Below are 24,106 nucleotides of genomic sequence, written 5' to 3' on the forward strand. Positions count from 1 at the left end.
TAGTTGGCTGGGAGGCTTCCTTGGCCTGGCTGCCCCCAGAGAGAGCTGTGCTCAGCCTGGGCCTGGCTTCCGCAGGGGTGCCTATATTTGCCATCACAATTTAGATTTAGGTATTAAAAAAAGAAAAGACCCCCCCCCTTTTCTCCTTCACCAAAGGAGTTGCTCAAAGCAGCTGGGAAGAGAAAGTCGAGACGTAAAAATCTAGAGCAGCCCAAGTGCTAAGACACACATGATCAAGCACAGCAAGCAGCAGATCCTTGGATTGTGGCAGACACAGAAGCTTGTTTAGAGCGGAGTGGAGGGGGAGGGCCCAAGTTCAGGGGAGAGCACCTGCTGTGCATGCAGAAGGCCCCCCCTCCGGATTAATCCCCAGGGGTGTCTCCAGGCACGGCTGGGGGAGACCCCTTGCTGCCATGCCGGAGAGTTGGGCCAGATGGTCTGACTCAGTGTGAGGCAGCTTCCTACAGTCCTGATTAGTTCTACTCTTTTCTCAGAACAATGAGGACTAGAAACTTACTTTATTCATAGGTGAATAAGGCTATAGTTCAGCGGAAGAACACCTGCCTTGCATGCAGAAGGTCCCAGGCTCAATCTTTGGTCTTGTAGATTCAAATCCTGACTTTGCAAGGCCGTTGCAATTCTTTGCTAAGCCATTTTATCCCATCCCATCCCATATTTTTACTCTTGGGAAAGCTGCTAGCCTGCATGTCAAGACCAGAGGATTCGTAAACATAGGCGACCATTGTCTGTTGAGTTTCTAGCTACCCTCTTGTGGCTTTTTGCCATATGTAGTGGTTGAGCCCCAGCAAACTGAGAAAGGACATTTATTTGCATTTTATATTTATGTAAGTGTTTCTACCACCACCTCATAAAATATCAGGGCACTGTATAGCAACATAAAACCATTACAAGGAATACAAAAGAATCGGTCACGCTCATTTATTTTATTTTATTTATTTTATTTATTTTATTTATTTTATTTAATTTATATACCGCCCTAAGCCCGAAGGCTCTCTGGGCGGTGTACATAAAAGATAAAACAAGCACAGTGTATAAGTACAATAAATACAATAAATCAAGAACCAAAAACAAACAAACAATAAAAGAACCAAACAACGTCCAAAATACAGAATAATAGTGGAATACTGTTAAAATACACTTTAAAATGCCTGGGAGTATAAAAAGGTTTTCACCTGGCGCCGAAAAGATAGTAGCGTCGGCGCCAGGCGCACCTCATCGGGGAGACTGTTCCACAGTTAGGGGCCACCACTGAAAAGGCCCTGGTTCTAGTCATCACCCTCCGAGCTTCTCGATGGGATGGCACTCGGAGGAGGGCCTTAGATGTTGAGCGCAGTGTATGGGTAGGTTCATATTGGGAGAGGCGTTCCACCAGGTATTGCGGTCCCATGCCGTGTAGGGCTTTATAGGTCAAAACCAGCACTTTGAATCTAGCCCGGAAACAAATAAGAAGCCAGTGCAGACGGGCCAGAACAGGTGTTATATGAGCGGACCTTCTGGTCCGCGTCAGCAATCTGGCCGCTGCATTCTGGACTAGCTGTAGTTTCCGAACAGTCTTCAAGGGCAGCCCAACGTAGAGCGCATTGCAGTAGTCTGAGTTCTACTGAGAGTTAGACGAAATTAATGGATCAAAGTAGTCGTGTCCATTTTCAATGGGTCTACTCGTGTTAGCATTGGATGCAACAAAATCATTAAAACAGCTACATTAAAAAAAGAGATGCCTGAAAGTCAAAAGTGAGGAGGGTTCCTGCCGCATCTCTGTCGGAAGAGGGTTTCACAGCAGGGGACAGGCAACTCTGCTGCCATTCTCTGCTGCTCAAGCCGGCCCCATCCAGGTCATCCAATCTCTCTCTCTCCTTCATCTTTTCTGGGGCAGATTCTGATCAGAAACCGAGCCACCGACCTGGATGCACGCATGCACGACGGGACCACGCCGCTGATCCTGGCTGCCCGTTTGGCGGTGGAAGGCATGCTGGAGGATCTCATCAGCTGCCACGCAGACGTCAATGCCGTCGATGACCTAGGTACCCACATTCCCAAAGCATTCTAAGGGGAAAAGGAACAGAGGGATGGGGTGAGTGAGGCGGGCTGCCTGCTCATTGCCTGAACATCTGCCTTTCTGTCTGCAGGGAAATCCGCGCTGCACTGGGCGGCAGCTGTGAATAATATTGATGCTGCTGTGGTGCTGCTGAAGAACGGGGCAAACAAAGACATGCAGAACAACAAGGTGAGGGGCTTCTCCCGTTTACCTCAACACTGATAAACGGCACTTCCATATAAAATGTCACAAGGCAGTATAGAAACACAGTGTAGCATAGTGGTTATAGAGTGTCAGACTAGGACCCAGGAGACCAGGGTTCAAATCCCCACGTGGCCATGAAGCGTGATCACTTCGGTGACCTTGGGGGCCAGTCGCTGTCTCTGTCAGTCTAGCCTACCTTACTGGGTTGTTGTAAGGATAAAAATGGAGGAGGAGGAGGAGCATGTATGCCACATCTGGAGCTCCTTGGAGGAGAAGCAGGGACATAAATGCAATAAAATAAATATTTCAGACACGTCTGTAAGAGCCGGTTGGCAAAGAATCTCAGGTTCAAAAGTCCTGTGTCTGAATAATACTGTTTTCAGAAGACGTCTTAAAAATGAGTGGGCAGGGCTCCTGCCGGAGCTCTGTTGGCAAGGAGTTCCACAGGGCAGGGGGCTGCTACGTCAGAGTCTTCGGCTCCTGGTAAAGGCCAGCCCCAGAGTCTTAACCCCAATGGTACCACTGAACCTGGGACATTCTGCATGCAAAGCAGAGGCGACTCTGCCCTGGAGCCCACAGTCCTGCCAGCCCAAATGAGATGCTTGGCCCTTTTTGACTGAAGAAGCCGATATGTTTATTTGAGCGGTTTGTTTAACCCTTTCACAATTTCTCCCTGCTTTTCCCATCTGGATGCAATTCATAGCCCTGCTCATTTGGGGTGAGAGTTTAACCCCCCCTTCTCCCCCCCTCTGTGTTTTTAGGAAGAGACCCCTTTGTTCTTAGCAGCCAGAGAAGGGAGCTACGAAACGGCCAAAGTCCTCCTGGATAACTTTGCCAACCGGGACATCACGGACCACATGGACCGCCTGCCCCGCGACATCGCCCAGGAGCGCATGCACCACGACATCGTCCGCCTCCTGGACGAGTACAACCTGGTGCGCAGCCCACCCTTGCACAACGGCCCCCTGGGGGGCCCCACACTCTCCCCGCCCCTCTGCTCCCCCAGCAGCTACATTGGCAACCTGAAGCCCGCCATGCCGAGCAAGAAGGCCCGCAAGCCGAGCGCCAAGGGGCTGAGCTGCAATGGGAAGGAGGCCAAGGACCTCAAAGCCCGCCGGAAGAAGTCACAAGAGGGAAAAGGGTGCCTGCTGGAGACCTCCGGCGTCCTCTCCCCGGTCGACTCCTTGGAGTCCCCCCGTGGGTACTTGTCCGACGTGGCGTCCCCTCCCCTAATGACCTCCCCCTTCCAGCCGTCGCCCTCCATGCCCCTCAACCACCTGCCAGGCATGCCCGATGCCCACCTGAGCATGAACCACCTCAACCTAGTTGGCAAGCAAGACCTGGTCATGGGCACCAGCCGGATGCAGCCTTTTGACGCAGGTCCCCCGCGCCTCTCCCACCTACCTGTCTCCACCTCCAGCACCGCCATGGGCGGGGGAGCACCTTTGAATTTCGCCGTGGGCGGGGGGCCGGGAATGAACGGACAATGCGACTGGCTGACCAGGTTGCAGAGTGGCGGAATGGTGCCTGCCCAGTACAACCCCATGAGGAACGGCCTCCAGCAGGGGGCGCTCCCGCAGAGCCAGGCCTTGCCGCACGGGCTGCTGCCCCCTTTGCACAACGGCCTGCCCACCACCGCCTTGTCCCAGATGATGAGCTACCAGGCCATACCGAGCAACCGCCTGCCAGGCAACTCCCAGCCGCACCTCTTGCAGGCCCAGCAGCTGCAGCAGATCCAGCAGCAGCAGCAGCAGCAAAGCATGCCGCAGCAACCACAGCCCCACGCCACCACAAACTTCCTGGGGAGTGAGCTGAGTCAGCCTGACCTGCAGCAGGTGAACGGCGGTGCTTTGGCGGTCCATGCCATCCTGCCTCAAGACACCCAGGTCCTCGCCACCTCCCTGCCCTCTGCCCTCACCCAGCCACTGACGACCACCCAGTTCCTCACGCCTCCCTCCCAGCACAGCTACTCCTCCCAGATGGACAACACGCCCAGCCACCAGCTGCAGGTGCCCGACCACCCCTTCCTGACGCCTTCTCCGGAGTCTCCGGACCAATGGTCAAGCTCCTCTCCTCACTCCAACCACTCAGATTGGTCGGAAGGCATCTCTAGCCCGCCCACCAGCTTGCAGTCACAAATGGGACACATCCCAGAGGCCTTCAAGTAGATGAGAAATCCTCTCGCAACGGCGACCCGGAGTTTGCTTTTGCGCAAAGACGCTTTGGGGTTGGACTGGAGTGATCTTTTTTTTTTTAATATAAGAAAAGTATTTTTACATACGCAATAAGTAAGATTCGATGTTTTGTTTTCCTTTTTTAAAGTATTTATTTACATACTTTTTTTTACATGAAAACACTGCCTTTTTTAATTTATACGTTCTGTTAAGAACGCTGTAGGATGCATTTGCTGTGCCTCCCAAAAACTTAAAATCTATGAATAGGGCTTGATTGCTCATTCTCTCTTTTCATTTTCTTTTGTAGGAAATCCTCTTTTTTTAAAAAAAATGTATCATGATGTTTTTGTGTAGAGAGGTTTTCACCTGTAAAAGCTATAAACAAAGATCCATGATTATAAAATGACATTTATTTATTAAACAGGATTTTTTCCCTGTTTGTTTTTTAAAAATCTGGGGGAAAATTGGGAGGGGGGGCACATTTTTTGTACAAAAAATACCTGTTTGAGGGGAAATGATAATTTAAATATAAGTTGATGGTGTGTTTGTACTTTTTTTAAAAAGTGCTTTAAAATATTCCCTTTTATGATGGTGGACAGAGTGGGGAACATTTTAGGGCACCAGCCATGAATCTTTGTTTAAAAGTTTCAGTATTATATAGTTTCTGCCGCTTGTCCTTCTGCATGATAGCAAGTCTCTTTTTATTTATTTGAAATACTGCCTATGATCACAAATCAGGATCACGGGTTCTGAGCTTCAGATAAAAACTGAAATGCTTCCTCCCAGCCCCCCCCCCCCAAGGGCCATGCCTGTCCTGTTGCCAAGGCAGAACTCCAGAAAAGCTTGCAAAGGCTTTGGCACAGAGGAAGGTGGTTTCACCTCCAATATCTTTCCAATAATGCTATTTTAAAACACCAATGACCTTGGGTGTGCGTGTGTTGTTTTTTGTACAACTAGAATACTAACGAAATGTCAATCACTCTGATAGGCAGGAGATGAGTGTGTTTCTGTGGGAAACTGTAAGGCCTATAGATGAGGGTTACCCTGGGGAGGGGGAGTTAGTGTGTGCAGTGTGGAGAGGGGCTTTGCCCCCTTGGGACCCCCTCTTAGCACAAGCTGGGATGTCACGCTTGCGGCATTAGGGTCCCCAAAATCACACTCCTGCATTTTCCCATAGGTGACAGGAATCCATTCACTTCTGTGGAGGAGTCAAGGGGCGCCGCCCTCAGGGGCAAGGCTTGGGCGGCAGCTTCAACCCACTTGCTGCCCTTGTTGCTTGCAGTTCCTGCACCCCCCAACTGAGAATCCCGCCTGCTCTTCTCTGAGTAGCCCTCCCGGTCCCTTCATCTGCAGAGCCCCACACGGAGCGCTGCATTCTCGGCCCACATGAACATTGGGAACCAGAGCACGCACTCGGTGCAAACTTAAAGCCCTCTTGCTGGCTCCCAGGGCCAGGGGGTCCAGCCCCATCTTTGTTGCTGGCCCCAAGTGGTGCTTCTTCCGAGGAGCAGGAAGTTGTTTTAAACACTGCGATGGGCCGCAAGCAGAGCGCAGCAAGTGTCCTTGTTAAGCGACACTGGAGAACGTCAGAAGGGCCTGCAGCTGGTCAGGCCAGCGTCCTCTTCTCACAGAGGCCCTTGGCAAGCACAAGAGCTCTCTCCCTGCCGGCGCTTTCTGGCACCTGGCGTTTGGAAGCAGGCTGCTCTGAGCTTTAACTGGGCTGGCCCATTTGGGCCAAGAACTCTTGGGTCTCTGGGATGCGGAGGGCCATGCAAAGGTGGCATAAGGGACAAACCAGGCTAGGTGGCACTTGGCTGTGAACTGGCAAAAAACATTGCCATGCACTGACTTGTTTGGGAAATGCCAGCGCCTTCTAGTCATAGATAACACACCCACCCAGGTTTGCCTAACTTCCAAGGTGCAACCCTTCTGGGTGTCACAGCTGGATTTGGGTAGGACATCCCCAGATGGTCATCACAAGACACCACCAGAAAGGAAGGAGTCTATGTTGTTGTTCTGGTGGTTGTTTTTAAAACATCAAAAAAAGATCTTGCTAGTCTTCAAGAATGGCATATCGTGTTTACTATGGATATGTGCTCTTTTGGAGCTGAGGGGCATGGGACAGGGGTATGGAATCAACATTGTAATAATAAAAAAATTATATATATATATATATAGTATAAGCCTATGGCAAAGCTGATGTTGTGTAAATAAGGGTTTTTTTAATTAAAAAAGAGATAAGGGTGGATTTTGTTTAAAAAATCTAAACGATGTAAGTCAAAAGGAAGCTGGTTAGAGGTGTGGAAACACTGCTCAAGAGAGGGAAGGGCGGGCCCAATCCATGAAAGAGTTCTTGTGCACACGGACAAAAGCACCACTGCAACGCGTGAGGTTTGTGCCACCCACCACAGTGCTCTTGGGGAGCTGGTTCATTTTCCTGGGACTTGTATGGGAGGATATATCCCAGTGGATTACCCATAAGGCTTCCGTATTTTGCTTGGCATCTGTGCCATTCCCTCTGCAGGGAAATCAGTGTCTGTGTGTTGGCTGCGCATCCCTGTGTGGTGTACTAGTTTCACATGGCCAGCTAATGAGAGGGGCGGCATCCCAGTTCTTTATGGTGCTAGAACAGTGCTCTGCCGAGTTGGAACTCACCCCAACACCCCCAGGGCCCCTCTTGGGGGGGTCCTCTTGAGCACCTACACCTCTTAGGAAGCATAGCGACATTGGGGCAACCCTAAAGGAAAGTGATTTTTAAAAACATCCTCTGGTGTTAAATCTTTTACATTTTATAAACTAGAGTGTAGTTTTTAAGTCTGGGGAGGGGGGGAAGGATGTGGGAGATTTTTAAAAAAACACAACCTTCAGTAATAAAATGTTCAAGCAAAGTTGTAGCTTGCAAAAATGATGTATTTTTTTGGTTAACTGATTTGCAATAAACTGTGCCCGAGGGCATCTAGAATTTTACTAAAAAGTGAGAAATGTGGTCTTTATTTTTCCCATTGATCTTGTGTCTTTTGGAGACAAGTGGGGTTTGGCTATCAATGGCTGGGAGCCACGACGGCTGGGAGCTGCCTGCACCGCCAGAGGTGGCGTGCCTCCAAAGACCCATTGCTGCTGGGAATCACGAGGGGGGGTCAGCGCCGCTCTTGCGCCTCAGGCCCCGCGTCTTCCCTCTGGTTGGGACTAGATGGTGGTCCAGCCTTGGGCTTGTCTTGTCAGGGCGGGATGTTCCTGTTTTTGTTTTTTTAAAATGCAGCCCCGTAACAAAACCAACTGTTGGGGGGGAGGAGTCTTACATAGCAGGAACCACTTTTTGTCTAATATGTTTAGTTTTTTATTAAGAGAACACCCCCACCCTGAAATTTGAATGGACCCAAGGTAGGGATGTTTATTCATTTCAGTGAGTCTACTCTGAGTAGGACTGACATGGGATCCAATCCTTAATGTGTTACTTTTTTAAAAACTTGTACAAATTTAGAGTACCAGCAACCAACCATTCTGAGTAGACTTGTTAATCAGGCAATTATCTCCTGCCTGGATCTGATCATTGTATCTCTGGGTGTAAAAATGGACAGATTGTATGCCATGGAGACTCTTCTCCCCCCCCCATTTAATTAAAGCCCCCCCCAAGGAATGCCCTTCAAACACCGACCCTGTTGTGATGCTCAAACCAAACCCTCCTCCTCTCCCTCCCCCCCCCCAGCAAGAAAAACCCAAAAGGAGCTTTCACTCCAGCCATGAAGGGCCTCCACCCTGTCAAGTGGCGGGGAGTGTCTCATGCACACGGATTGTGATCTACCCTCGGTGGACCTTTCCCCGTTGTAAGCAACGAAGAGGCGGTACTAGATCCCTCTGGAAAAAACCAGCGAAAGCAACCGGCGCAGGACAACCACTTCATTGAATATTTGTCGGAAGGGGAGCCGCGTTACGGCTCCCGCATCAGAAACTCTCCTTGTTTTGCTTTGCTGGGGAGCCGGACGGGACAAGTGTCTTGCTCAGTGCTGTCGACATTGACCGGCCGAAGCTCTCCAAGGCAGAGCTAGAGATGCCGCTGGGGATCGAGCCTGGGGCCTCCTGCAAGCAAAGGACGCGCCCTCCAAACAAAGGGAGATTCTAGTCCTCGTGATGCTGATTTAATAGGAATAGAGGGGCGCATGTCTCATGCGCCTTCACCTCCATTACGACCTGTGGCGACTCCAACAGCATCTGCTGTAAACCAGCCTGATCGCTGCCTTGTACTGAACTCAGCGTTTTGGCTCATCCCGTCCAGTGCAGTCGACACTGACTGGCAGCGGCTCTCCCAGCCCCACCTGGCGCTGATGCCTCCCCGGAATCGAACCGGGTACCTCCTGGGCGCAGGGCGGGCGCTCTACCCGCGGAGCCACTTCGGCCCTTTCGGTCCGGTGGAGATTCCGAAGAGAGACGCCAGGAAATACCCGAGCTTCCTTAAAGGGACCGTGGCCTCCCCTTTAACTGGCTCGGGAGCTACCCCGGCAATTTCCTCCAGCCGACGAAATCCTAGAGATAGGGCAAAAGCGGGCGCACGGCCCAAACTTCCGGCGTCTGCCCAGGATGGGGGAGTCGCTCTGAATCGAGCCTCTATGGGGCGGGTTGGTTAACCCCGCATGTTCAGTTGGGAACCTGAAATGGAGTCGGCGGCACTTTGCCGAAAAAAGGACCATAGATACCGCGCATTAGACTCTCCTATGTCTCCATAGAGATATGAAAATAGCGAGTGACAACAGCTCACTAGGAAGCCATGGCTTCCGGGTTCCTTGGAACTTCTGAGGCTCCTAAAGTTTAGACCCTCAATTCAAACCCGGGGGGGGGAGAGGACAGTTGCCCACGTAGAAAATGACAAAGCGGGACCTGCAACGAAACAGCCGAAGCGGTGGGGAGTTCCCCTGGTCAGGATCCCGGCCGTCTGTGCCCTTTACCAGCATACTCCGTTCTATCGCCAGCCCTGCTTTTTCCATTCTCCTCCCGCGCCTCAGGAGACACGCGAGTTCCGTGCCCACGTGGGAGGCTGGTGTGTGTCCCAGGGCCCCTCCCAGCCACTGCCTGGATATGCCGGGGGGGTGGGAGGATGGTTACTGGCCGCGGCGCCTGTTCCCGAGCCACGGCCCGCCCCGAACAGATCGCGGCCTGCGTGCTTCTTTCTCTACAGCCCCGGGGACCTTCTGCACACAGAGCTTCCGAAGTGAACCCGAGTTGCTCGGCTCTGTGCACGACTCTTCTGTTTTACTCCTCTTGCCATAAGTTTATGTGTTCCCTATCAAGGAGCGAGCGGGCGGGCGGGCGCGCGCGATAAGCCGCGCGATGGCGTCACGCGCACGGGGATGAACGTGACACGTCGGCGCTGCTGCTGCCGGATGTTCCAAGATGGCCGCGGCTGTTGCTGCCTCTGCGACGAGGGAAGGAAGGAGGAGAAGCAGCAACGCGGCCGCCGGTTGGTCTTGCCGCCTCCGCCGCCGCCTCTGCTGCTGAGAGGGCCGCCGCGCGGGGGGAGGGCGAAGCAGGTGAGAGCCCTCGCGAGGAGCCTCCACGTTCAGGGGCAGTCCACCTGCGTGTGGGGGGCTTTAGGGCTGGGGCTTGCTTCTCCTGTGGGGCTTCCGCCTGGCCTTCCCAGGCTCGGGGGGAGGGGGCCACGCGCAGGGCCGCAGATAAACGGCGTGGCGAGGAAGGTCTCGGTTCAGTTCCCATCAGCACCCCCTGCAGAGCCGCTGCCAGTCAGTGTGAGCAATACTGAGCAAGGTGGCCCGGTGAACTGACTTGGTAGAAGGCAGCGCCCCCTGATTCGTGGAAGAGCATTTCCTCTGTGCCCAGGAGGCCCAGGGTTCAACCACAAGGCGGGGCGAGGAGGTGCTATAATTTCAAACCCTGACGAGCCGCTGCCAGTCAGCGCTGGCAATACTGAGCTAGATGAACCAGCTGCCTGACTCGGTATAAGGCAGCTCCCCATATTGGGAAAGGTTGCTAGAGCACCTGCTTTGCATGCAGAAGGCCCCAGGTTTAATCCCTGCTGGCAGCTCCAGGTGGGGCTGCAGGAGAAGAAAGAAATGAACTGAAACCCTGAAGAGTTGCTGCCCGTCAGTGTCCACAACACAAGCTGGATGGCCCAGGGGGCTGGTTCAGGATTGGGCAGCTCCCTACGCTCACTTAGAGCCCTTGCATGCGGAAGGCCCCGGGTTTGTTACCCAGCAGCGTTTCCAGCTGCAGGAGAGAAAGTGCCCCGCCAAAAACCCTGGGGAGCTGCTGCCAGTCAGTGTGGGCAATACTGAGGCAGATGAGCCAAGGTTCTGACTTGGTACAAAGGCCTGGGAAAATAAAAAGGGTTTTCATCTGATGTCTAAAAGAATATGAACTTTACACCACACGAACCCCATTGGAACATAGGAAGCCGCCTTATACTGAGTCAGACCATTGGTGCATCTAGCTCAGTACTGTCAACACTGGCTGGCAGCTGCACTACAGGGTTTCAGGCTCAGGGGTCTCGTCCAGCCCTACCTGGAGATGCCACTGGGGATTGAACCTGGGACCTTCTGCATGCCAGGCAGATGCTGTACCACTGCCGTTGGACATTTGAAGGGCTGATGAGGCTGTGAATCCCATATGGGGTTTGTGATGTGACCATTACAGAATTCTGAAATGTTGTCTGGGCACCTGGAGAATTGGACACTCTACTCTTGGGCTTCACCTACTTATATTGATGTCCAAGTCTGAAGGTTGGCTTAATATTAAGATCTTTCAGGTAGATAAATATTAAGATATCTCAGATGAATAGACGGGTGACATTTTAAGTTTGCTGAGGAGTTTTCTCAAGTTATCCTTTGTTTGAGGTAGAAAGCATACCAGCCAGTTACAGTTGTCCGTTAATAACAGCCTTGATTTTGCTTAAATGGAAGCTTCAGGTGAGCTGGCCTTGAAGCCAAGGCCTACTCCAAGCCGCTGTTTTTCTAAAATCCCATGAATCCTGACTTCCTTTGCTATCAGAGTCCCACACACCTTACCAGTTTGAACTTTTGCAGTGGTGTTTTCTTTCTAGCTTAGACACTGGGTTTGTTTGTTTGTTTTTTAAACTTAAGTATTGTACTGAACCCAGCCTTTGGCATGCTTTGTAAATAATAAGCATTGTTTCCTTCAAGTAAATAAGCAACCCTTTGAAAGTTTTGTAAAATGTTGCTTTAATATCATGTTTATTTTAAGGGGTTTTTTTGATGTTGCTTTAAGGGATGTTGTGAATTCCTTGGAGACACGAGTTTCTCTTAAAATCAAAACCAACCTACTGGCCTTATCTGAAAGTAGCTGCGTCTGCACATTAAAATGTGCTTAAAATAGGTTGGTCTATTTCATAGAATCTCAGAGTTGGAGGGGGCCCCTGCACAGATGCAAGGAATCCAGAGTACCCCCCCATAGATGGATGTCCAGGCCCTGCTTGATGACCTCCAGCAAGCAAGCCCCCCCCCCACGGCAGTAATTAGTTCTTTTCTTCAACCTGCCCTTTACTGTCAAAAAGCTTATAACCCATATAAATATTTGCCAGATTTCCAGCCCTCACGTGTTTGGGACAACTCAGTGGCCTAAAATATTATTTTCTGCAGGGGTGGCTATTCTGTACCTCCTCAGATGCTGCAGAAGTACATATTGCATCATCCCCAGTTAGCGTGGCTGGGAATGATGGGAGTTGTAGCTCAACATTTTGAAGGCCACTAGTTACCCACCCCAGCTTCTCTGGGTAAGGCACCCTTCCTTGCCTAGACATCTCTAGGCAGTTCTGGGTCACTCCAGGAGACCAAGGAGGTGCCGTTTTATGTGTCTTCAACAGAGCCACCCTGATTTCAATGCATAGCCCCGTTAATTCCAGTGAGCTGCCAGTACAGGTGTCAACATTCCCTGCAGGGTTAGGTTTCAAACTGCTAAACCTAGCAGGCTTTTGCATACTATCAGCCTGTCATCATTTTCAGGAGGTTTTTACTCTGATGGAGTAGAGCTTGGATTTATTTGGAGGGAGCATGTGGCAATAAGTCCTTTTCTTCAGTGGATTTCCTTCTGCATGCAACTTTCTGTGAGGGGAGAGTTGCATTTCAATTCTTGCATTAAAATTACTTGGCAGCAAGCAAAAAATGGAACTAAGAATATATGCAAATCAGTGATGGTGTGTGGACAGCTTTGTAATATATTTTTCTATGGAAAAAGGCCAATTTTTAAAAACTGTATTTTTTCTTTTTCTTTTAAAGTCTCTTTTATAGTTCTTAAAAATTACTGTAATGATGAGTCATACCTTGGAGAAAAACACAATTATATGAAGAGCTCTCCACACATACTAAAGTTAGTATGTTATTCTGAATAACGTTTTGTGATTTTTGTGTGACCTAAAAAGGTGGCACTAATGTGAATGCATAAAAATTGCAGCATAGAAAATAACCTTGCACAGGTTATGTAAGTGAAATGCACAAACTATAAGCAGATGAGGAAACAAAAGTACTGTTGTATCATGTGACAATTAGCTGTGGCTTGAAGAACTTCCTGCCGCCATACGTTTTGCTATCCTTTAATATTTATTATGAGAGTAGAAAGAAAGTTACAGAAGTTGGAGAGAGAATATTAACGTAGAATAAGCACGATTCAGAATCTACAGTTTAAACAAGGATGCAAAGCTTTTGTCTTTACTATTCTATTATTCTATCACTGACACCGTCCAGTAAACGCTGAAAAAGATTATAATTTCCTCCCCCTCCAAAGTGTAAGTGACTTCTGGTTATGCTTAGCTGATGCTTCTTCTGGAATGAAAAGTCTCTTTAACTCCCAATGTCTGCTTCTTTTCCTCCATTGCAGTGTGTGCATGACGCTCGAGAAGCCAGTCCCACGGCATCCACCCTTAATTCTCCCAAGCGACAAAGCAACGTGGCTCGGCGTGTACCATGCAGCCTCCACCACAGGCCGTGCCCACCGGGGCAGGGGGGCCTCCTCCTTTGGCGACGTCACGGAACATGTATTGGCGAAACGGCCCGTTTGGCCGGCGGGCAAATGTTCCTGTCTCCACAGCAACTGGCCCGGTGCAACCTGTGACAGACCCATTTGCCTTTGGCAAGCAGGTGCCCCAAGGTGCCCCGTTCAGTGGCAGCACCCCCAAGGAGGACCCACCAGTTATGCAAGTTTTTTCTCCCATGACATTTCCTCCACCTGCTGCTAGCCATCCTCCTCCTCCTCACCCGCATATTGCAGATGGCGCTCATGGACTGCACCCATCTTTACCGGCACCTGTCTCTCACCCTGGAGCAAACAGCACATTTTCAAGTATGGCGGCTCCCTTGCCCTCGTTTCCTCCTCATGTTACAAACAGTGCTGAAATGCATCTGAACGCGGAGCACGGCAGACACAACAACCCTTTGGGGCAGTCTCATTCCATGGGAAATTCTCTTGGCGGACACCCAGGTTTGGCTTCTGTGCCAGACCAGCCTCCAAGCGGGCAAGAGGCCAGCAGAAATCCGAGCGACCCCACTTCAGTATCAGCATCACTGCCTGTCTTCCCACCTGCCCAGCAAACTCTGCCTCAGTGGAAGCTTTCCCAAAGTAGCTTGCAGCCCCAAGGCCAGGCTTATTCTCCCTATCCAGAGCCGTCGCCCCCAAATGCCTTTTACGCTGTAACTTCGTCTACTGCTGGTATTTCCGACCTGGGTCCCCACCAGAGTTCTCCACAGCAACCTGCTGTCCATAATACTGCACAGGCACCATTGATGTACGGAGATGCGTCCAGCGTGGCTGCCACCCAAAGCATCGGCCGCCATCACCACAGCGCTTGGCAGAACCCAGGAGGGGCGAGTCCTTGGCCAGGCTACCTCCCTCAAGAACATTTTTATTTGCAGCCCCTTGAATCAGCCTACACCCTCGGCAGCCCCGCCACTCAGGAAAACAGCTCGCCAGCCCAACCTCAAAGCGTGTCGGAGGCAGCAAGTGGGCAGGGCCCGGCTGAGGCAGATTCAGGAACAATTTCAATGTTTTTTAAAGGAGACGAGGCTGAAAACGAGGAGATACTTTCGTCAGAAAGAGCCGACCAGGCCAGCCACGCTGACACTGATGCTTTTCCGCAGACAATGGGACATACTTACTATCAGCCCTTGCATTCTCAGCAGATTGCGGCAGCTCCTTTCTCTCCGTTGCAGGGTAGTGCAGGCTTGGTGGCGACGGCTGAGCCTCTACCAAAGGGAGTGGATGTCCAGCATTCCTTCAGAACCACTTGTGAGCAAAGTGACACCCAGGCCAGTAAAAATGCAGTCTTCCTTCCGGAGGACAAAGGTGGCCTCTGTGGATCACGTGGCTGTGTTGGCCCACAGTATGAAAACGTTGAAAACCTAGAGTGCGTTCAGAACCAAGAAGTTTTGCCAAGTGAGTCGCTGAACCAGGGTCATTTGTCCCCAGGTGCGATCCCAGACCCAAACAAGTACGCCTTGCTGCTGGGACCGTCGCTTCCAAAGAATAGTGCTGCGAGCCGACTGGAAGCAGGACCAAATCTAGAAGCGCCTGGTTCATTGCCTCGACCCGTCCGCTCTGACAGCGTCTCTTCCAACTACAGTAACCTGAGCCACCACAGCGTTTCTAGTTTGGCCCGGCTGCAGGAACTGGGCACGTTCATTCAGCAAGAAAGTGGGAAGCCAGAGGAGGATTCTGCAGTGAGCTTCTTCAAGCAGATTGACTCTTCTCCTTTGGGTGGGAATGCAAGTGGACAGAGCCCCAGCAAGAGTTACCACTCTCAGGCGCCCACCCCAAGCCCCCCGAAGCCCATGGGAGTCTTTCAGACGAGCGCAAACAGTTCATTTGAGCCAGTCAGGTCCTATGGGTTGGGAGTCAAACCCACAGAGGCTGACCAGGCGAAGATGGTGGCAGAACTGAGAGAGAGTCGCCCAAGCCAGAGGAGTGCTAAGAAGAGCCCAGCCACGCCAGTGGCCTCCCCAGGGAACCTTGAGCAGCCTCCTGATAACCTAGAAACTCTTTCCACGTCCCAGGCCCATCCCTTGCCTCTCATGGTGGCGGGCAGCTCTGTGAGCACGCTGCAGCCCACCGATGGATCCCTGGTGGAAAACATGCAGTTGGTCCCTGACAAGAAGCCATCTGCCAGGGCTCAGGGAAACGTTAAGAAGTGTGAGAGCCCAGCCACAACGCTCTGGGCACACAACGAATTGCCGGATTTTGCGGGCAATGTGCTTCTTGCCCCAGCGGCCCCAGCAGTCTATGTGCCAGCTAAGCAGACGGTCCGGGTGGTTCAGCCCCCCCAGGAGGGGTTGCCCGGCCACCAGCCTAACAAGCCGGGGTCTGCCCCCCTCCCAGTGTCTCCAGCGGGAAACATCTCTTCTGAAAACTTGGAGAACCCTCCCAAAATGGGTGATGAAGAGGCACTCCGTTCTCAGACAAGTTCAGGTTACGCAAGCCTCCTTTCCTCCCCACCTACGGAGGCTCTCCAGAACCAGCCTGTCTTGATCGCCCAGCCAAATCAAAGCTACAGCTTGGCCCAGCCAGTTAATTTCTCTCTCGCTCATCAGCTGAGCAAGAACGAGACTAATCACTTGGCAACAGACCCTGGGGTTGGCAATATGTCTTTGCTGGGCATGCACGGTAGCGGTCACCCTTCTGGGCCTACAGTTCACACGTCTGTTGCTGCAGTGGCAGCTCTGTCAAATTCCAATTTTTTACAAGGCCCTTTGAGCTCTTCTGAAATGACTTCGAATAAACCTGCAAACTTGCTGACACCCCCAGTCTCCCAAGGCCCGCTCACCTTAGCTCCCGGAAGTCAAAAGGCCAGCAGTTTGGAAGGGCCGCCTCCAGACTTGGCTAGCAAGCCCAGGGCTAATGCTTCTGGCTCCCGTGGCGCTGCAGGCGTGGCGTCAATCCCTCCGGCCCTCAGCATGGTCCCTACGAATAGCAATCACAGTAGACCCAAAAACAGTTCAAGCAGCCAAGAGCCTTTGAGAGCACTTGATTTTACTGTAGCAAAGACCTTGGAGCAAAGTGGCGGGACCGTTTGCACCCCGGGGCCTAGCCCGTCGCTTTTCAGCAGGCCGGGGTTCCCTCAGCCACCCAGCCGAGCGGAGCCCGGGGCTCATGACCAAGAGCTCTTCTATCAGCAGGTCACAAAAGACACACAGCCTCTGTCGGGTAGAGCCACCCCCTCGCAGCAGCAAGGGCAGGCTGCGGCAGCACCCCCTCAGCAGCCGTCGTATCCCCATGCACCTTCTGGAAGTGGGTCTGCTCGGCTGCTGCCAAGCCACAGGACTGGCGCTGCAGAAGGGTACGTGGTGCAGCCGCCAGCAGCCTGTGCTCCGGTGAGCATGGAGAGCCAGCCGGTGTCCTCGGGCCAGCCCTCAGGTGCTCCAGCTGCCACCAGCCAGCCTTTTGCTCCGACAGCTGCTAGCAGCAGTGCCAGCCAGCCAGCCGGGCCTCAGCACGAGCACCAGTGCCCGCCCCCTTCCCAGACTCCTCAGAGTGCCTTTGGCCCAGCACCAAACCCTTATTACTACTACAGGCATCCCTATGACGGCTACCCGTCCTACCAGCCGCCCTATGCTCCAGTGGATCCCAGGACAGCTCACCTGTACTACCAGGTAGGGTGGAACCTGCAAGCTATCTCTCTCCCACCACCACCACCGGTGCCATCCAGCCATTGACTGCAGGTTGGGGCAGTGGGTGAGGTGGGCTTCTTGGCAGAGACCCAGAGAAAGCTCAGGGGCTGGCTTAGTAGGAAAGGGGGGTTGCGTCAGCATCACAAAATCACTTTCCCCCTCTCTCTTCTGAATGGGTGATGGCTGGAAAGGGAACCAGGGGACTAGGTGAAATCCAGCCGTGAGCCAGGCGCCTCCACCCTGATGGCCTCCGAGGTGTTTTGAACGGCCGCGCCATCCTCCCTGACGCTTGGCCATGTTGGCTGGGGCTGATGGGAGTTCTCGTCTAAGGACCCTGGGTGCACCAGGTTGGGAAAGGCTGGCCTCGCATGTCATGTGAACGTGCCCAGAGACTTTGCTAGTTTCATGCAGTTCCTTGGCTGAAGTGTTTTTTACCCACCCACCCAACTTGCCTTTAACTGCTGGGTGTGCTTATGTAATTAGCAGAAAGATGTCGGGGTAAAGTGGTTTAAAAACTGCAGACTAAACTCCAAACAGGAGAAGTAGCAGAGGAGGCTGCCTTAGACGGAGTCAGACCCGTTGGAGTCCATCTAGCCCAGTATTGTCTGCACTGACTGGCAGCAGCTCTGCAGGGTTTCAGGCAGGGAGTCTCTCCCAGCTCTGCCTGGAGGTGCCGCTGGGGATTGAACCCTGGGGCCATCTGCGTGCAAAGTAGATGCTCTACCCACTGAGCTATGGCTCTTCCCCTAAAAGCAGTGTAAGTTTCTAGTCCTCATGGTTCTGTAGGCAGAGCCGGATTAAACAGGAGCATGCACCCATCTAGTCTGTCACTGAGGTGCGGCCCTTCCCCCTTGCTGGCTTTTTGAATCTGAACAGGGCGTAACAACGACGGGGGAGGTCATGCAGGTTCACCCTGTCATGGAGAAAAAAGATTGCATGAGCTCCCCTTTCTCCTAACACATGAGCAGTTTGTTGATCCCAAAAGTTTGCCAGTTAGCCACTTGACCAAAGGTCAGCCAGGAGAGGAGGGGAATCTGGGCCCACATAGACTTTGGCTCTTGAATGTGCTGCTGAGTCGTATGAAACTTCTCGTCTGCAGGAGGACCCATATGGGCGATATGACCTCTCCTACCGGCAGTATGACAGCGCTGCAGCCTACAGGAACTCTGGGAGTTACCAGCCCGCGGAACCTGAGCGCCCGAGTTCCAGAGCAAGCCACACCTCGGATAGACCCCCGTCAAGGTGTGCAGTTCTCAGAGGAGGAGTGGCCTTTGCCTGCATGTCCCCTTAGCACCCCCACCCAGCGCCTTCGAATAGTTCCCCGAGCGTGTCAGAAGCGTGTTCCAGCCGCCGTGCATCGTGTTTCCCCTTCTTGCTTTGTAAGCCTGGTCTTCTTGTCTTCCATATGGCCAGCCGCAGTTGGGTTTGCCTTTGCCCCTGAAGGGGTTGCATGTTAGCCACTGGTAATACTGTGGCTCCCCTCTTCCTCTCCGGGAGACCAGCATTCCCCGGAAGCTGGTCCGTTAGGCAAACAGAGGACTGTCCCAGGCCGCCTTCACTGTGTCCCGCCTGCTTGCCTGCCTCCTTCCTTATGATCAGTCCTGGCAGAGGAGAGGGGGTGGCCCTGCCTATTGGCTCCCCCCTCCTCCTCCTCCTCCTCACTTTCAGAGTTGTCCTTGTAGAACTTAGCAGGGAGGAGGTGGATGGAGGCAAAGCTAGAATGAGTTCACTCTGCCTGCCATTGGCTCTCTCACTCCCTCTACTGTTGGCCTCCCTGCCTTCCGTCCCACCAGTCCCAGTGGGCACTATCTACCACTGCCAGCATTGTACAGTGCCTGGGATATCTAGTGCTTCCAAAGACCTGGAGGGAGGGGGGCCTGAATGTTGATGCTGATGAGCTTGAGGTCCTTCTAGAAACAAAGGGTTGTATCCAGCTAAGTTCTACTTGGAGCAGAGTAGACCCACTGAAATTAATGAACCTAAGTTAGCCATGTCAATTAATTTCAGTGGGTCTACTCTGAGTACTAACGTTGGCAAAAAATGGGCTTCTCAGGACCACAAACACCACTGCAGGTAAAATTCTGCCCATAGAAATGTGAACCATAAGAAGATCCTGGCTGCTGCTGTTGGATCAAGCCAAAAGGGGGCCCATCCAGTCCAACCGACTGTTCTCACGGTGGCCAACCAGATGCCCCAACGGGAGGAAGCCCACAAGCAGGACCTGAGCACAAGAGCTTTTGCCACAGCAAAGGATAAACATCCCTGGGCTTAGCAAAGGACCAAGCGCTTGTGAAAAAGTCCTAAACATTGGGAGGAAAATAGGAAACCAAAAAGCGTTGTGTGTGTGTGTGTGTGTTACTTATCAAGAAACAACCAGTTAACAATCTCAAGTTGTGTGATGTTGCTCCATGCAAATAGTGGGGGGTGAATCTCTTTGTTGTGTGCAACTTACTCCGATTAGACCCATTGAAATTAATGCACCTAAGTTAGGCATGTCACTCGACTTCAGTGGGCCTACTCTGCATGGGATCCAACCCTTTGATTGTCAATGTTTAAAACAAGCAAACAACAAACCTCTGTTTCCTCCTTTTCCAGACAAGGATATCCCGACGATTATTACAGCACCAAAAGCGGATGGAGCGATTATTACGCAGACTACTATGCAAATCCCTACGATTACGGCGGTAGGGGACACGAGTGGATTTTTTTTTTGTCCTTCAGCAAAACTCTTTTATTAACCGTTGTTCAAATCTAACAATGAGCTTAAAACTGGTAGGATATTTTCCCCACTTTCCAGTGAGGGCCATGACAATGCTGGTACAGTTGCCAAGATGGAGTGAAGCAAAACGGGCACACAGAGATGGTCTTGTGTTGTAGAAGATTGTGGTTGATTAGGGACATCAGAATCTGCCTTAAGACAAAGTCAGACCCTTGGTTCATCTAACTGCGTTGTCTATGCTGGCTGGCAGCAGCTGCTGTCCAGCATTTCAGGCAGGGGACGCTCCCAGCCCCCTGTAGATGCCAAGGACTGACCCTGTGGCCTTCTGCATGTGAAGGAGGTACTCTGCCACTGAGTTGGGGCCCTTCCCCTAAAAAATAAAGTAAGATTCTAGTTCTCATCGTTCTGAATAAAATAATAATAATAATAATAAAATTTTATTTCTAAGCTGCCTATCTGGCCGAATTAACGGCCACTCTAGGCGGCGTACATACAAATTAAAATACAACATATTAACATCAGTCTCTAATTAATCCACCCCCCCCACATCTTTACAGACTAAAACCAGATTACCCAGGAGTCCCGTAGGCCCGCCTAAACAGCCAAGTTTTCAATCCTCGGCGGAAACCTACCAGGGAGGGGGCATGGTGAAGGTCACATGGCAGAGAATTCCAGAGGGTGGGAGCCACAATCGAGAAGGCCCTCTCTCTGGTCTGCACCAGCCTAGCTGTTTTAACTGGTGGGACCGAGAGAAGGTCTTGTGAGGCTGATCTTGTCAGGCGGCATATTTGATGATGCTGGAGGTGCTCCTTTAGATAAACTGGACCGAAACTGTGTAGGGCTTTAAAGGTTAACACCAACACCTTGAATTGGGCCTGGTAAACAACTGGTAGCCAGTGCAGATCTTCTAGCACTGGAGTGATATGATCACGGCGGCGGCTGTTCTTAATCAACCGTGCCGCCGCATTCTGTACCAGCTATAATTTCCGGACCGTCTTCAAGGGTAACCCAACGTAGAGCGCATTACAGTAAAATTGCCGTATTATATTGGAACGCAGGAAGCTGCCTTATATTGAGTCAGCCTGCTGCTCCATCGAGCTCAGTATGACCTGCTCTGACTGGCAGCGACTCTGCAGGGCTTCAGATAGGAAACATTCCCAGCCTCACCTGGAGATGTCATTGGGGACTGAACCTGGGCTCTTCTGCATGCAAAGCGGGTGCTTTATCTACTCAGCTGCAGCCCTTCCCCAATTATGCCTGTTAACCTTCGTAACCCCCTACTGGCTTAAGTCCTGGTTACCAAGTGAAGCTATAGATTGAACCTGCCACACAGCACTGAACCTGGAAGGTTTGTGAATATTTAATTTGTAAATCTGGAGTGACAATTACCCATCCACAGTAAAAGTCAAGCCAAGGTGGGGGATATTATTTTAATGATAAAGCTGGCAATTATACAAGCTTGAGAAGAAAAAAGAAAACTAGGTCCCAGGTCCCAGGCCATGGTCTGAAGGCACCTGAGGCCAGCTCCTTGCTGAAGCTAAGCAGCGTCGGGTCTGGTCAGTGCCTGGATGGGAGACCGCCTGGGAACCATATGGAAGCTGCCTTGGGTTTCTATCATGAAAAGACAGGCAGGGTATAAATGTAATAAATAAGTAAAAAATACTGTTGGTAAAAAATTCGCCACCTTTATATTCTGGAATGATACATGGAAATGCGCCCATGTTTTAATTTTATTATTAAAAAAAAAACCTTGAGGAGTTTGTTTTTGAAACTCCTGGGCTGCAGTCTTACGGATGCTGGCTTGGGAATAGAAGTCCTTGAGTGTCTCCATCGTTATAGGTAGAAAGGCAGGATTTATATAGAGATGCCCTAGTAAAGAAGCTCCATGGGGATTTACTTCACAATAAATATACCTGGGATCTGGCTAAAAATCAGTCCAACCAAAAAACATCATTTTTCAGTGAGAGAGAGAGAGAACACTTAAATGGCAAAATCCATCCTCTTCAAAATCTGACCCCGCGTGAGTTCTCAGAGGGGACTACCCAGCACCGTTCTTAGCTGTAGGCAAAATGGTCTCAAGGCCATATAATGCTCACACACCCTGTAAGAAGAGCAGGGATGCTATTTTAGATTTTGATTTCAATATGCCTGAAATGTGCCTCATAGAATGCTTGCAGATGCTCTCAGCTTATGGTGCAGGGGGTTACCGACGATGGCTACCTTTGCTTAAAATGGTCATTAAAAGCTTCTGGGGTGACATATCCTCTTCTCCTGTCTTTGCCCTTTTAAGATCCAAGCCGTTACCCATATGATGCCAGGTACCGAGATCCTAGAGGTTATGACCAGCGGTATTGGTACGACCAAGAGCAGACCCCTTACCAGAAGAGAGAGGCCTATCCCTACGGAAACAGGTTTGTAAACAGCTGGATGCGTTGTTTTGGCAGGATGGGTCTTGATGATATTTCTTAAAACACCCAAATACCCCCACCCCCAGCTCCAGGAGGAATTAAGCTTGTGCTGCAACAGGATGAAATTCTGGGCATTGTGTTTAAACAGAATGAAGCAACTCCTTGGCAGCTTGGCTTTCAGGATGATGCCCTGCAAAGACCTGTCATAGAAGCTGCTGAGGTTCTCCCAGCTTCTGAGCTTGCCGGAGAGAATGCACCCAGTCCTTTTTGGGGACTGCTGCAATGAAGAGGCTGCAGTGCTTTTTACCTGGAGTTGAGATGTCCATCTCTCTTCCTACAATAGTGCGGAATTCATTTTCACAGTAACAAGTCGACTCTGAAGGAAGGGGGAAAACACCTTTGCCCCCATTTCTGTTGCTGTTCCACCTCTCCTTATTCATTTTAAAACCAAAACACAAGTAAAAGCAGCATGTGTGTGAGAGAGAGAGAAAGAGTGAGTGTTCTGGGCTTGTGAGAAATGGAACACGATACTTTTCTGTCTTGCAGAATAGAGCAGCTGAGCTAGTCAAGTGGCTGGTTTGCTCCTCACTTATATGTGTTTGCTATTTGCACCCCCAACCTCAGGCTGCCTGAGGCATCCACGGCTGCGGCTGCTGCTTTCTGTGTGGCGTCTGGACGGGCTGAGTGGCGTTCACTTAGTCATTCTCAGCTCTCGTGAGCCACTTGATCTTTTTAGTTTTATTTTTTTTGTACTACGCAGAGCTAAAGCTCTCCTCCGTGCTTAACATTTGACACAACGTAATTGGAGTACCATTCCGTGCAGGGTGGGGAATCTGTGGCCTTCTGGAGGTTGTTGGGCTTCAAGTGCCTTCAGCCCCGGCTGCCAGTTTGACCAGCAGCATCGAAGGGTGTTGCGAGCTCCCCACCTCTGACTTAATGGGAATAACCCTCAAGTTGGCGCTTTCCCCAGTGCGGCAAGGCCTGCCTTAAGCCATCTTGTGGTGCTGCTGTTTACCTCCCCAGCAGTCATGACCGGTACGAAGATCACTGGCGCTACGATCCTCGCTGTGCGGGCAGCTTTGAAGACGAGTTGGAGACCCGCCGGGACCTCTATGGGGGGGATGAGTTTGACCGGCGCAGTGTCCACAGCGAGCATTCTGGGCACAGCCTCCGCAGCTCCCACAGCCGCCAGAGCAGCTTCAGCTCTCGCTCCCAGCAGGTAAGTTCACGGCCCCCACTTTGCCCCCTTGGGACGAATCGCCTGGCAGTGCCACAAAGCCAGGAGCGTGGCAGCCTGTATTCCCCACCCCACCCCCCGTGGTACCTCTGCCTCAGTTAGGCCTGGCTGATGTTTCTTCCCTCCCCCCTCCCACTCAAAAAAAAAAAGCATCTCGGGGTTATACTTGTATTGGCCCCAACTGAGCATGGCTGCTGGATCAGGCCAGTGACCCATCTAATCCAGGGTCCTGTTCTCACAGTGACCAACCAGGTGCCCCAACGGGACCTGAGCGCAAAAGTGTCACTCTCCCCACTTGGAATTCCCAGGTGCTGATGTTCAGAGGTGGGTTGCCTCCGGCAAGGAAGGGGAGGCCATTGTGGCTGCTAGCCACTGATAGCCTTAATCCCTCCGTGAGTTTTAAAGCTCTCCAAGGTGGTGGCCCTTGCGGCCTCTTGTGGGAGCGAATTCCGTAGCGCAGCTAAGGGGTGTGAAGAGCCCTGTTCTTCTGTGCTGAATCTTCTAATGCTCAGTGTAAGCTGCTTAGTGTAAACAGCATCCTAAGTTGCTTATCGAGGTGGGTTGCACCTGCCTTGTGTTGCGATCACCTGTGGCTCAGTGCGTTGCTTTGAAATCTCAGAAATTGGACAGTTGGAATTTTTGCAGTTTTTTTAAAAGAAGTGTCCCTCTTTCTTTGAAATATCCATAAGGA

General features: G+C 51.5%; 2 protein-coding genes across 6 annotated transcripts in view; both read left to right on the forward strand.

The window, feature by feature from the left end:
- NOTCH1 (notch receptor 1) overlaps positions 1-7,378 on the forward strand; it is a 98,255-nt gene extending 90,877 nt beyond the window's left edge. The window contains exons 32-34 of the mRNA XM_061603695.1: positions 1,895-2,042; positions 2,148-2,245; positions 3,022-7,378. Coding sequence (XP_061459679.1) covers positions 1,895-2,042; positions 2,148-2,245; positions 3,022-4,428 — 1,653 coding nt within the window. The 3' untranslated portion in view covers positions 4,429-7,378. The remainder of the gene's footprint in view (positions 1-1,894; positions 2,043-2,147; positions 2,246-3,021) is intronic.
- Positions 7,379-9,589: 2,211 nt separating this feature from the next.
- SEC16A (SEC16 homolog A, endoplasmic reticulum export factor) overlaps positions 9,590-24,106 on the forward strand; it is a 39,504-nt gene continuing 24,987 nt past the window's right edge. Inside the window, exons 1-6 of one of the 5 annotated variants that reach the window (XM_061603698.1) lie at positions 9,590-9,956; positions 13,273-17,033; positions 18,151-18,293; positions 19,647-19,735; positions 22,061-22,181; positions 23,202-23,397. In XM_061603698.1, the coding sequence (XP_061459682.1) occupies positions 13,359-17,033; positions 18,151-18,293; positions 19,647-19,735; positions 22,061-22,181; positions 23,202-23,397 (4,224 nt within the window). In that variant the 5' untranslated portion in view covers positions 9,590-9,956; positions 13,273-13,358. The remainder of the gene's footprint in view (positions 9,957-13,272; positions 17,034-18,150; positions 18,294-19,646; positions 19,736-22,060; positions 22,182-23,201; positions 23,398-24,106) is intronic. The other 4 variants (XM_061603700.1, XM_061603696.1, XM_061603697.1 and 1 more) reach the window with 4 other exon arrangements.

Source organism: Rhineura floridana, chromosome 20 (genome assembly GCF_030035675.1).
Source record: "Rhineura floridana isolate rRhiFlo1 chromosome 20, rRhiFlo1.hap2, whole genome shotgun sequence".
In the NCBI taxonomy this organism is placed as follows: domain Eukaryota; kingdom Metazoa; phylum Chordata; class Lepidosauria; order Squamata; family Rhineuridae; genus Rhineura; species Rhineura floridana.